General features: G+C 40.4%; 1 protein-coding gene across 1 annotated transcript in view; it reads left to right on the top strand.

The window, feature by feature from the left end:
- Window positions 1–13,698, top strand: part of LOC128350536 (WD repeat- and FYVE domain-containing protein 4-like) — a 141,636-nt gene that overhangs the window by 56,873 nt on the left and 71,065 nt on the right. Inside the window, exon 2 of the mRNA XM_053308946.1 lies at window positions 10,762–11,045. Coding sequence (XP_053164921.1) covers window positions 10,779–11,045 — 267 coding nt within the window. The 5' untranslated portion in view covers window positions 10,762–10,778. The remainder of the gene's footprint in view (window positions 1–10,761; window positions 11,046–13,698) is intronic.

Raw genomic sequence — 13,698 nt, forward strand, 5'->3', positions numbered from 1 at the left:
TGAAGGTAGCACATTAAATCTGGCCAGTGTAAACATCCTGCGATACTTAGTAATGGTAATCTTACCCAGGTAATTTGCAGGTTTACTGTTATATATTTGTAGACCTAGGAAAACTTCTTTAGAGATTAAAGATCGATCAGTCTGCATTTCCATATCACAGATCCGCTGCTTTAATGTCAGTCTTGTGCGACAAAAACCCATTTCTAATAAACCATCCAGACTAAAACCATATAAACTTATTTGGTGAGATATTGACTGCTTCCAACTAGAATTAAAGTTATCAATAAAAATTAGGTGAACAAGGCCTGTAGAGAAGAAAGACAATCTTAACCAGAAGCTGAGAATGGAAAACCACATCCGGGCTTCCATCTTAGGCATACCAGTTTCCATCCTCAATATTACATTGGGAACACATCTAGGGATCTGTAAAGTAGATCTCAAAAACTTTGTCTGAACTATCTCTAGTGGTGTGCAGTTAGTATACGGGCCCAACTGCGACCCGTAAAGCAACTGAGAGCAGGCTTTAGCTGTAAATAACTTAAGGGCGGCTGGTACAAACTGAGCCCCATCTTGGTGGAAATATGATTGGATGGCCAATGCCGATTTACATGCATTTTGGGTAACATATTGCAGATGTGCTTGGCGTTTCGTAGAGGCCTGGAAAACAACCCCTAGATATTTAAAGGTCTTAACCTGTTCTAGTTTATGTCCAGCCAAAGACCAATTCAAGGTCTTCAGGTGTTTAGCAAAGGCCATAATTTTGGTCTTGCTATAATTGATTTCCAGAGCGTATTCATGGCAAAAGTTAGCCAGAGAGCAAAGTGCTCTACGGAGATCAACAGGAGTCAGAGATAAAATTACTTCATCATCTGCATAAAGCAGAATATTAACCTGTCTATTGGCCAATTTAGGTGGATGAAAAGATGGATTAGTGATAGTATCCACAATGGGGTTAATATAATAATTGAAAAGAGCTGGAGCAAGTATACAGCCTTGCCTCACTCCTCGAAAGGTAGGGATTTCCGAAGTGAGGATTCCAGCTGAGCAGCATCGGACCTTCAGACGTGAGTTCTTATGGAGTTTATAAATTAAAAGTAGCAAATGTCAATCAATAGAGGAATTAAACAGTCTTTCCCATAATTTATCTCTGGATATGGAATCGAATGCCGATTTAAAATCCACAAAGGCAGCAAAAAGAGTGAAACGGGATAGTTTAGAATATTTCTCTGCTAGATGTTGTAAGACTAAAGCATGCTCAATAGTAGAATGATTGGCCCTAAAGCCTGCCTGCTCATCAGCCAGCACCTGCTCTTTGTCCATCCAGTCCTGGAGTTTATTAAGTAGGTGAAATGCATACATTTTGCCAATAACATTAAGAAGGCTGATAGGGCGATAGTTAGATGGTAAATGTCTTTGACCTCTTTTGTATATAGGAATTACAATTGCCAATCCCCATTCACTGGGGGGCGAGGCTGTCTGATCAACAGCTGTAAACGAAGAGGCTAATACCGGCAGCCACCAATCCATATTATTCTTGATGGCCTCTACCGGCAAATTAACTGGCCTTACCAGTTTTAAACTGATTCACTATTGAAGCAATCTCTGTCCATGTTACTGGAGTCCACTCAGGTAATAAGTTAGGGTCCAGTTCCTGTTCTATTTGTAAAAATGTTATAGTTGCTCCCTCTCTAGCATATAGAGCATGGAAATATTCAGTCCATTCTCCAACAGATATATAAAAAGATGGTGGGGAAGGTCTAAATTTAGAAGAAAATGATACCAAAGACCAAAACAAAGACACGTTTTTAGCCTGTGCGGCAAAGATAAGATGCTGCCAATCTGACCTTTTAGCCCCTCCCTTTTTTTTGCAAGTAAAATTTTATAAAATCTTTTTTTAACAATCAGATCTTGAGAAGTGACCTGATTAGAGTTAGATCGATAGAGATTGTAAGAGTTAATAAGATCCGTTTTTGCTGCACGGCATTCATAATCAAACCACGGCTGGGAAAATCCAGCACGGGGCTTAGTGTTTTTAGAATTGTTAGCAGTTAAAATTGGATAGAAAGAGCATACTAGATTGTTATAGTTTTCCATTAAAATATGAATATCTGTAGCATCTGTCATCTTAGCACAATATTGCATGCAAGCCTCAGTCTTTAAGTGGTTAGTAACACATTCATTTAACTGAAAGGTCCATTTAAGTCATCTGGGCTGGATTGCATTAAATAACCCTAAATCACCAGGAGGTTCCATAATATCTTGATCAATAGTTTTCAAATGGAGTGTAACCGGAAGATGATCACTTTCTAAATAGTCATCTATTTTAAATCTCACTACATAGGGAGTTAAAGCTCGAGATATTGCTATGTAGTCAATCAATGAGGGTCTGGTGCCTGATCAGTGAGAAAATTCTGCTGGGTAATCATCCTCAGTAGCACCATTAAGGATAAAAAGGCCCAGCAGATCAAAAGTCAACTTAAGTTTAAGTCCCTGGAAGTTGCAACCTAAATCCTTGGACAGACGTTGAAGTAGCGGGGCATTTATTACAGTTTCAGGTGGACACTGATTATATTTATCAAAGAGTTTCAAATCATTAGGTCCTATCCTGGCATTAAAATCCCCAGCAATGATTACAAAAGACCTAGGAGAAGCATCTTGACATTGCTTAATATAAGTCTTCATTTTAGACAAGTACTCTTAATCCTCTCTAGCTGGTATAAAGGAGGAATATACACATTTATTATTAATAAGCCAACTGTCTTAAATTTAAGTACAACTGCCATAGCAAGTTGATCTAGAGAAGGGAGTCTAGAAATTTCAGCTTTGATGGATGTTTAGTATAGATAGCTAGGCCTCCTTTTGGTCTACCTTTCTTAGCATTCTCCTTAACTGCCATCAAGGCAAAGGAAGTATAATTCTCCAGAGGCAGTTCTTGAGTTGCCCAAGTTTCCTGCAGCATTAAAATATGGAAACCATTAATATAAGAAAGAAAGTTTCCCAGACCCAACTTTGATCGTAGTCCAGCAGTATTCCAAGACAGTAAACTCAGGCCTTCATTAGATGTTTCAAGTCAATTGGCCTGAGCTAGAGTTAGAAGGGTGCTAGACTGAGCCCCAGTTGACATTTCAGGTGCATTAGGTCCTTCACTAACCAGAAGCGAAGGGGGTCCCATCTCATTATGGAGCAAAAGAGAATGAGATGGGTTAATCTGAACACTATTTTCTACCTCTGCAATCTCTTCTGCCAATGACTTGGTAGGAACTACATCACAATGAGTAATTAATGTCTCAAATAGAGGTTTTGAGTCTACTTCGAAAACCATTGGAGTTCCTTCCTCCAGCCTAGCAGCATCCTTTTGTTTGTGCATTTCTAGCAAAGATGAATGTGCCAGCAAGTCAGCAGCTGAATCATCAATCCAAGAGACCCATGGAAGTGAGGTATTTGACAAGTGTAGGCTAATACAGTGAGGAGGCGTCTGATCCGCATTCTCATCCAGCTGTAAATCTAACGTGCATGTATTACTGTATTGCACCGGAGCAAGATCCTTCTTTATTAGGTCTGCATCTGTGTTTCTCTCGTTCTCAGTGCTGAGGTTATCAGCTTTGTCAACTGCTTGAGGTTTTATTTTGGAGGGAGCTGTCATATCTACCCTCAAAGAGGGGAACTGTGTACAGTCATTAGTATTCGTTGGACTTGGTCGGGTCCTTTTGGTGTCTATCATACGTTGGCTCCTGAAGAAACCAGAAAAGGGTTTTTTTTTTAATTACTTCTAGCCCCCAATCTTCTTTAATTCCTTTATATGCTGCAACTATATCCTGTATGTTATCCGCATGTCTGTGGGAAGCCGAGTTCTGTATACTGTTGTTTTGTTTCAGCTTCCCCCGACTCTGAGGTAATAATCCTGGGCCTTCTGCCAAATCCCTTTTGGCCTGGAGCCCGGGCCTTACTGTATAATGTTGAGCGTGTCCAAGGTCAGGTTTTCCAGTAGCAGATGTTAATTTGGCTTTAGAACCTTGTATACCAGGGATTAAAGGCACAGGCTCCAAATCAGCAAAAACTCTAATAGGAAAGATTCCATAGGTGTTTAACTGTTTAGATCTTTGCATAAGTTTCGATGGAACTCCAAATGCATTAAACTTAATCATAATCCTCTTGTAGAAAGTACAACGAGGAAGCCAATACACAGACTTCACATCAGCAGTCAGGAGGGAAACATTAAGAAGTGCTCTCAAAGATGCCAGAACTCCCTGTCTGTCCTGCCATCGGAATTTTCTTGGGCTCCCCCAGTCAATGCAGAGCACAATATATTTGGGCTGTAGCACCCTGAGGTTTTTCATTTCTAGGGGAAAATCAGCATTTTGTGGTTGTCCATTAGCTGCAGGCAGTTTCACCTTCCGCTCCAGCTTACTCTGTTCTCGTCTAGCTCTATCACTCATTTTGAAACCCTCTGAAATCTTTCCCACTGACTCTTCTAGTGTCCTTAGTTTGCATTCTATATTTTGTAAAGAGCCCAAAAGTGAAATAAGAGTCTCCATTGTGATAAAAGTATGATCTGCAAGTAACTTACAGAAATCTCTTTGTTCAGAGTCTGCTGGATATTCTGTCCCTCCAGCAGAATCCAGCTCCCCTCGGCGTGCTTCCAGTGAATCGTCCTTCTGTTGTTTTGGTGAAGTTCTCAAAGGATCAAAGTTGTTGCTTGTTGGAAAAGCTTTTGTAATCATTTCCAAGTCCTTTGTTGTCAAAAAGTTGTCCATTTTTTGTTGTTTACCTTTCTGTTGCTTCTCCGCCTGCTCTGGAGAGGAGCGAGGTCGCTTCTTATTCTTATTTTTGTTTCCCATTTTGTTAATCAGGCACAGATAGCAGAAAATACAGCAGGTAGCAGTGCGGGAGAAAAGAGAGAAATAATCTCAAAAATTCAGTGATAGCACTGCAAAATAGTTACACCCAGCTGTCCACTACAGAAAGGGTTCACTAAATAACCTAAAAATCCTTGATAAAAGCCATTAAAAATATCAATAAAACCTTGGAGTTGGAGGATGATTCTAAAAGGCAGCTGTCTCCACCGCCATCTTGGAGCTCCTCCCTTCCCCATTCCATATTGAAGTGATGGCTCTCTTCTCCTGCTCTTTTCTCAGTTGGTATGCCAATAATTTGTCAGGCTTATTACCTTTCTCAAAATATTTTTGTCTTGCAAAAGTTATGTTCTTGTACAGTATGCCTCTTTTGTCTCTGAGATCCATTTGTTTATGGAGCTCCTTTATGTTTTGCCATATATCTGTCGATGGATTCACATTATGGGCCATTTCTAATCTATTCAACTCATTCAATAAGGACTCTGTTGCTGCTGCACGTTCTTCCGCCTCAAAGCCATTGAAATGAGCAAGCCTCTCATGAAGGCTTTACTGAATTCCCATGCTGAGAATATGAAACATCAGGTGTCATATTTCTCTGGAAGAAGCTCTTTAATTCATATTGACATTTAAACTTAACCTCTTCTTGCAGTAACAGAAGATAATTCAGTCTCCATCTTCTTGGACCATTAAACCTAATGATCAATGGATTATGGTCTGCATATGTTAACGGTGCAACCTCCATTTCAATCAGTCTTGATAACTCAGATTTTGAGGTCAAACACCCATCAATCCTTGAATATGTTTGAAAAGATATAGCCTTTCTCCAAAGGATATTTATATTGCCATACATCTTCTAAAGACAGGAGCGCCATATAGTAAAGCACATTTCTTAGCAATTTGCCGGAATTCTTCTTGGCAAAAAACTGCATTCCAATCACCCATCACTAAAATTTCTCTTTCAGCTATCTCAAGCAGTGACCGGAAAAGTTGTTTATAAAATCCAGTTTTATTGTTGTTCGGAGCGTAAATGGAAGCAATTGTGATTTTGTTGTTGTTGGGTTTGGAACTTCAGTATAATATAGCTGCCGGCTTTATCTTGAGTTTGTTCCTCCAAGATCCATGACAAGTTCTTGATATAAATCACCACTCCGTTCCCCCCCCCTTATCCCTAGTGGCTACATAACTTTGGCCAAGAAATTTACAGTCCAGTAAACTGGCATTGCTCGTCTTAATGTGAGTTTCTTGAAGGCAAATGCTGTCTGCTTTTTCTTTTTTCAATTTCAAAAACATTGTTTTCCTTTTAAACTGGCTATTCAAGCCATTAACATTTATGTTAAATATTTTTAATTCACCCATCATTCTAAGTAATTAATATTTTCTGGACCTGATCTATTCTTTGTCTTTCTTTCTAAAAAGCCAAAGCTTGGTCCTGTTTCAAGTCTTCAGATTGGTCCCCCTCTAGGATTTTATGTGGCACAGTCAAAGTATTTGTCACATTCAGAGAAACCAGTAGACACTTTGCATCTTGAGTCATGTATATCTGTGCCTTCCCTCGATCCATAAAATCTTCCAAACAAAAAGGTACTGCCAGCCTATATTTAATCCCTCATTCCTGAAGAATGACTGTCAAAAATTTTCATTTCCAACATTCTCTTAAAATATCAGCAGGAACATCTGTTTGCCTTCAGGTTTCAGCGGGGAATCTCTTTGCATATGAAAGATTGCTTCCTTGGTCCTTTTATTTGCAAATTTTATCATTATATTTCTTTGAAAATTCTTTTATTGTGCGTATCTAGAGTTCACCCTATAGATCTCTCAGATATCAAGGGAGTCTTACAGATCAAGATCCAACAATTGCAGAAGGAGAGCTTCAATCTCCTTTTCCAAATTCTCCTTTCCCACCTCTTCTCCCACACCATGGAGTTTCAAGTTACAGGAATGAAACTGAAATTCTAAAATCTGAACTCGATGATCAAGTCTTTTACATTCAAATTCTCATGCAGTCTTCTCGATTATCAATTCCTTCTGGGTCTCTGCCATCATATCTAAATGCTAATCGTGGTTTACTTTTTTCTTTTCTACCATGTCAAATCTGGATTTCATTTCTGACTGAAAGGAGTCTAGTTTCTGTTCAATTCGCTGAGTAGTCTTCTCAATTTTCTCAGTCGCACTATGTAATCCCATGGCAAAGATTTCTCCTAATTGGGAAAGGGAAATAGTATCCTGAGGAACTTGTAAGCCTTCTTGTTGATTTTGACCCTTGGCACCTTCAGAGTCATCTCCTTTGTCATCTCCTTTCCCTGTCTTTTTTTTAACCCATTTTCCTGGTATGTGAAACAGGTATGCTTCTGCTCAAATATTTTCCCATTAAAAAGAGAAAATACCTGAAAAACTCAATGGTAAAAGCTAATTTCACTGGAAATTTACAGAAATAATATAAAAAATAATATCTTCTACAATTATTTTAAATTATGTTAGATTGCCACTATTCCAATATCAGTAACAACCAAGTTAAACAAATGCAAATACTAAGAACATATAAAAAGAAAAAACATATATACAGGAATTCTACATTAAATTCCCTAATTTAATTAACTTTTCCTAATTTCCCAAATTTAAAACACCAGCTTTGCAGAAGCTTTGATGCAGTTGAATAAGAATTCTCAGAAATTTCTCTGTCCACTTTGTTTAAAGTATTTACAAAGAAGACCTTTCTTCAGTGTACAGCCCAGATGTTCAGTGTTCACAAAGTAATATTCGGGCTCCCCCTTGTGACAAGAATATTCCAGCCAACAGAAAAAAATCCAATATTCAGAATCATTCAGGAATCTAGAATCTAGATATAGAGTGATCTCCAGACTCCCTCTTATGGCAGCCACTCATTACAAAAATACTCCAGCCATGTATACACAAAAACCAAATACAAAACAAAAACAAAGCAAAAAAGATCCGGATGTGAAAAATTGATACTCCACAGTTCAGTCAGGCAAAGTAAAAGAAGGAGATTCCTACACCTTCTAGCAAAACTGTTTACTAAAATAGTTTCAGTGATTAACAAGCTCAAACGTTCAAAGCCCAAAACTTCATTTAATAATTTATAAACCACTGCAACCTTCAACTCAACAAGCCAATACCAAATCCAAATTGTAAAGCTCTGTCAAACTCTACCAAGTTTTTCTGGCTGCATTCCACTTTTATAATCCATAGATTTGCCCATTTGTAATCCACTCATCACATCTCAAAGTTAAGAAATCTGGGTAAGCACACCACAAAATACAGCAAAGGGAAAAGAAAGAGAGAGAGAGAGAAGAAGAAAATTATGCCCATCAAGACTTGATTTAGTGCAAGTTAAATAGTTGCATAGAATGTCCTCTTTCCCAGAGTTGCAACCAAGTGTGCAATTTAGCCAGGCAGTAAAACCATAAATCACGTAAACAGCCTCTCACGAGTAACTTCTAACAGACTCTGATAGTCTGAAGTTTTTATTTAGTTCAATTTGATAGTCTGTTTTTAGTTCATTCAGGGAATGTTCAAAGACAAAACTTTCAAAGACAGGATGTTTGTTTCCTTATTTAAAAGAAAGTAAAAAATTAAAATGGGTAAGTCCAAATTGAAAGGGAAAAGTAAAGGCTTTAAACTCTATGTTCAAATTAGGTCCTGATTGATGAGAAAAAGGAGAAATTGAAAGTCACAAGTTACAAGCAAAGTTAAGTAGCAGATCTAAGTTTGAAGAGCTCTTAACTTACAGCAGCAGCCTCTGTAAACACTCCCACAGCTCGAGATCACTGATGGTAGCTTGGAGCATAGACCCCTCCTCCGGGTTCACTCTGAGAGTCCCCAGAATCTTCAAAGAGATCCCAAATGCCTCACAAAGCAGCCCCCAACATTAGGCATCTCAGTGCTCCTCTTCTGTGACCTAGACTTGTTATCTTGCCATGGGAGGAAAGCAGTAAAAAGCTACTTACTTGCAAGGCACCATTTGCTTTCCCCCCATCTTTAAGTCATTTCCAATATTGGGCCACCATACCATCTGCTTGACATGCTCATGGCATGGTTAAGCCCTGAGGGCCTTGGTGAATAAGGTCTAGGCTTTCTTTCCTCATTGTTTGTGGCACAACAATATGATTTCCTTTCTGTCCATCTGAGTTGGCCATGTTCACCAAAGTATTGCTTAGATAGCTCTGAAGTGTCACTGATATAGTCAGGCCACCCATGTCTGATATAATGTGAGACCTCTTGAAGCTCTGGATCATGTTGAGTAGCTGTTCTGATCTGAAGAAGCTGCTTGTCAAATGTTTCTGTGAAGATGTCAGCATAAGCTTGTACTTCCTCCTAGGGATGTACAAACTGGTTTGAATTCAAACTGGATCAAATTTGAACTGGGTCGGTTTGATGGTTCGAATTCGAACCAAACCAGCCATCAGGTTTGAGTTACAGGTTCGAATTAGAACCAAACTGAAGGTGGTTTGATTCAAACTGGTTCAAACCTCCAAAAGTGGTGGGGTGGTATCTGGCACCCATGGGTACCTACCACCCAAACCCCAAAGCAATCGGACACTTGTACAATTTTTATGAATTTTTGAAATATATTTTCATTTTTTCTCATAGGGTATAATGGGACTCAAACAAGCCAATTATTCTCTATTGTGGAGCACCCATGGGTGCCGACAACCACCCAAACCCCAAAGCAATCAGACACTCCTACGACTTTTTATGAATATTTGAAATATTTTTAATAAATTTTCTCATAGCGTATAATGGGACCCGAACCAGCCCATTATCCCCTATTGTGGAGCACCTGGGGCACAAAAGTGGGGTGGGTGGTAGGCCACCTACAAAATCCCAAGGCAATTGGACACTCCTCCGATTATTGGTGAATTTCTAAAGTATTTTTTTTATTCCTCATAGGGAATAATAATTGCAGCAAATGTATAGCTTCACGTCGGGGGGTGGGGGGAGGGAGGGGTGGCCTAGAGCAGAGTGTGGTGGGTGGTAGTTCCCAAGGGGGGCAAGGAAGCTATCAGAATTATTTGAAAGTAATTGGGCAAAAGGCTAATTTTAAAGTGATTTTTGAAGTTTACAGGTTTTTCTCCATAAAGAAGCTTGGAGATGTCAACAAATGTATAGCTTCACATCGGGGGCAAAGGGGTGGCCTTGAGCAGAGTGTGGTGGGTGGTAGTGCCCAAGGGGGGCAAGGAAGCTACCAGAATTATTTAAAAGGAATTGGGCAAAGGGCTGATTTTTAAGTGATTTTTGAAGTTTATGTGTCTTTAAGGTTAGCAAATAAGAGTGGATTCATGGTTTGTCATTGAAAATCTCATATGCTACCAGAGAATAAACACTCAGAACACCTCAGAAACAATAAAACCCAGGACCACATGGGTTAGCAACCCATGGGGGTGGTTGGCACCTCTATGCACTACACCACCACTCGCTCTGGGCCACCACAGCACCCCCCAAGTGTAGTTATGGGGCTGCTGAAACCTCCATTCTTCCCTATGGAGAAAAACCCAGCACCCGCCACCCGGCTTAGTATAGGGAATGCCCCTTTATTTGTAAAGGGGAATCCTCGCCAGATTCACCCTTACAAGTATATCCCCGAACTGGCCTGTGAACCAGTTCAGCCCAATTCGGTGGCCAAACTGGATCAGAACCAGAACCAGACCAGACCAGGTTGGTTTGAATTCAGTCTGAATTCTAACCAAACCAGCCAAACCAGTTCACACCCCTACATGCAGCAGAAACCTACACTCAACAGACTCCTCAGCAGTCACTTCATCAACATAAGCAGATTTAGGAAAAGGAAGTAGGACCCTCACAAAGTTAAAGAGAGAAAATAGTACTTTTACAGACTTCAGAGTAAGGATTCCTACTAGAAAATGACCTTTTTGTCTTGTTCTTTCCCCAGAACAATTTGATCAAAGCATGGAGGCTGTGCTACGGTTTCCAGAACAGTTGGAGGAGAAGGAGGACTTGACTGATGAGAATGCAGGTTGGGATCAAACTCTGCAGAAAGAGGGCAACGTGATGACACAGCCTGCTGAGTCCAGTAAGGAGGATCCATGTCACTGCCCTCTCCTCCTGTGGGAGACCATAGGGAGGCAGTTCCTGGAGTATGAAGAGACGGCTGCTTTCCTGAGTGTAGAAGAGCAACACCAGCAACTGCTGGCTTTCTTGTCCCTGTTCATAAAGGTTGGTTGGAGCTCCAGCCAATGTATCTATGTGCTATATTGTCTTGCTCATACTACAGAAAAAATTAAAAGATATTTGTTTATAAGTGGTAAGATGGGGTCAGGCAAACTAGCCCCCCAAATGGGTTGCATTGAAATCACTGGAATGTAGGACTCTAATTTTACTTCTAACTCAGCAAATGCAATGTGATTCAACAAGCTACAGGAAAGTAGGATTTGTCTGTATGTGAGCTAGATGATACTACTGTTAGGTGGATTCACAGCTGTTTGGACACCTGCACCAGGCAAGTAGTACTCATCAATGTTTCCATGTAAGTCTGGAGGGAAATATTGCCACAGGGCTCTGTCCTGGGCCATGAAATGTTCCACATTATTATAAGTGACTTGGATGAGGGAGTAAAGGGAATGCTTATCACATATGCAGATAACATGAAGAGGTATAGCTACTGTCTCAAAAGACACAAGATTCAAAACATTCTTGACAAACTAAGACATTGGACAGAGACGAATTCAGCAGAGACAAATGTAAAGTCCTGCGTTTAGGTAAGAAAAATCAAGTGCACAAGTATGGTGGGGGGTATAATATAAGCATACTAGCTGATGCGGCGCAGAGCATCTGCACCCCTAGTTCACCATCACCTTCTTCCCCCACCCCTGCTTTTTTGCCTGCCTGCCCCCACCCACCTTCTTCTCCTCCTCCTCCTTCTTGTTCCCCTCCCACCCCATCTCCTTTTGCACTGCCCATTGCCAGCCGTGGCTGCTCGGATGCCGTTTTCCTCAGCCAGCCAGCCACCGCCCCCCCCAGAGGCGTATCTAGGGAAAATAGAGCCTAGGGCAAGCACTAAAATTGCGCCCCCTGTCCAAACATCTGACACCCATCTTTCAGATAACTTTACCATAATATCAGCTGAAAAATACAAGTCAAGCTCGTTAATCTTTTAATCTTTCAAAAACTATTTAGCAGTAGATGTAGCCAGACCAAAAAATGCTGGATAACTACAAATTTCAGTATGCTGGGGCTCATGAAATACTCAAATATTATGCGGAGGTGTACTTGGAAAACTAAACAGAAGTGCCTGTCTAATTCTCTACTATGCATTGTAGCATCACTATTACATAAGTTTTAAAAATCAATGGAGAATTTGACTTTTCCCAGATACTCTGAAAATAATTAAAGCATATGCAGAGTAAACTGTGTCACTGCTTGGAATATATTCTAGTCTTTCAGAAAGACAGTTAAAATGAGAGAAAGAGAGCAAGAAACTCCCAGTGGGGCTTAATACTAAGGATTTCATACTGATTCAAATACAAACTCACCATTAATAGCCATATGATTAAGACATCACATTTAACTCATTTATCACAAGAAGCAAAATAAGAGCAAATGAATAAAATCCTAGCTCATAAGCTTCAGCTCAGTATTCACAAGCCCTGATTCTCTGTACATAGTGCCAATCTGAATATGTGTACAGTGACTTATATTATATTTAAAATTTTATTTTTTTAACCTGTAGCCCCTTTGGGTGGCTTCCTAAGGGCCGTGAGGGGGTCTACAAAGGTTACCCCTCCCCCCACTGGCCTCTAGGGCCTCACAGGGACCATTTGAGCATGTGCGGTGGCCATTTTTTAAAATAACGTTTATTTAAAAAATGGCCGCTGAAAACAAGATGGCTGCCACACATGCTCAAATGGCCTCTGTGAGTCCTGGTATGGCCTAGGGCCTCACAGAGGCCATTTGAGCATGCATAGTGGCCATTTTGTTTTTGGTGGCCATTTTCTAATTTTTTTAAATTTTTTTATTTTCAAAAATGGCGCCCCTTCAAGTGGTGCCCTGCCTCCCCTACCCTAGATACGCCCCTGCACCCCCCGCCACCATCATATTCTTTCTCTGTCCTGTCCTGTGGCTATCTGGCAGTTTTCTGAACTCTCACGAGAGCTGCCACACATGGGATTAGCCACGTGTATGTCTTAGAGAATTATATATAAAGAAGATTCTGGCTTGGCAGCAATAAATGTGAAAATAATTTAGATGTTTTAGTGAACCTAAAACATTTCGAACATGAGCCAGCAGTGTGATGCCACAGCTAAAAAAGCAGATGCATTATGAATAGAGGCACCATGCCTTGATAATAAGCAACAGTTTCACTCTGTTCTGCACTGTTCATATCTCACTTAGAATACTGTGTCCTGTTCTGGGCACTGCATTCTAAGAAGGACATTAATAAACTGAAACAGTTTTAGAGGAGGCAGTAAAAGTGGTGAGGGGTCTGGAAACCAAGTCATATGAGGAGTGGTAGAAGGAGCTCGTTATTTTTAGTCTGGAGGTTAAAAGGGAGGCATGATAATTATCTTCAAATATCAGAAGGATGTCACGTAGAAAACAGAGCAGATTTGTTCTCTGTTGCAGCTATGGGCAGACTAGAACCAATTGGTTGAAGCTTTACAGAGGCAGATCATGAGGATATTCCTAACTGTAAAAACTGTTTGGCTGTTGAACAATCAGCCTCATGAAGTGGTGGGCTCTCCCGCCCCCCGCCGGCTGCACACTGGAGGTGTTCAAACAGAGGCTGGAAAAGTATCTGTCAGGGATGCTGTAGCAGTTTCCTTCCTGCACCCAACAGGGGGCTGGACTAGAAAGACCATCAAGGTCCCTT

The sequence above is a fragment of the Hemicordylus capensis genome, chromosome 3 (assembly GCF_027244095.1).
Source record: "Hemicordylus capensis ecotype Gifberg chromosome 3, rHemCap1.1.pri, whole genome shotgun sequence".
Lineage (NCBI taxonomy): Eukaryota > Metazoa > Chordata > Lepidosauria > Squamata > Cordylidae > Hemicordylus > Hemicordylus capensis.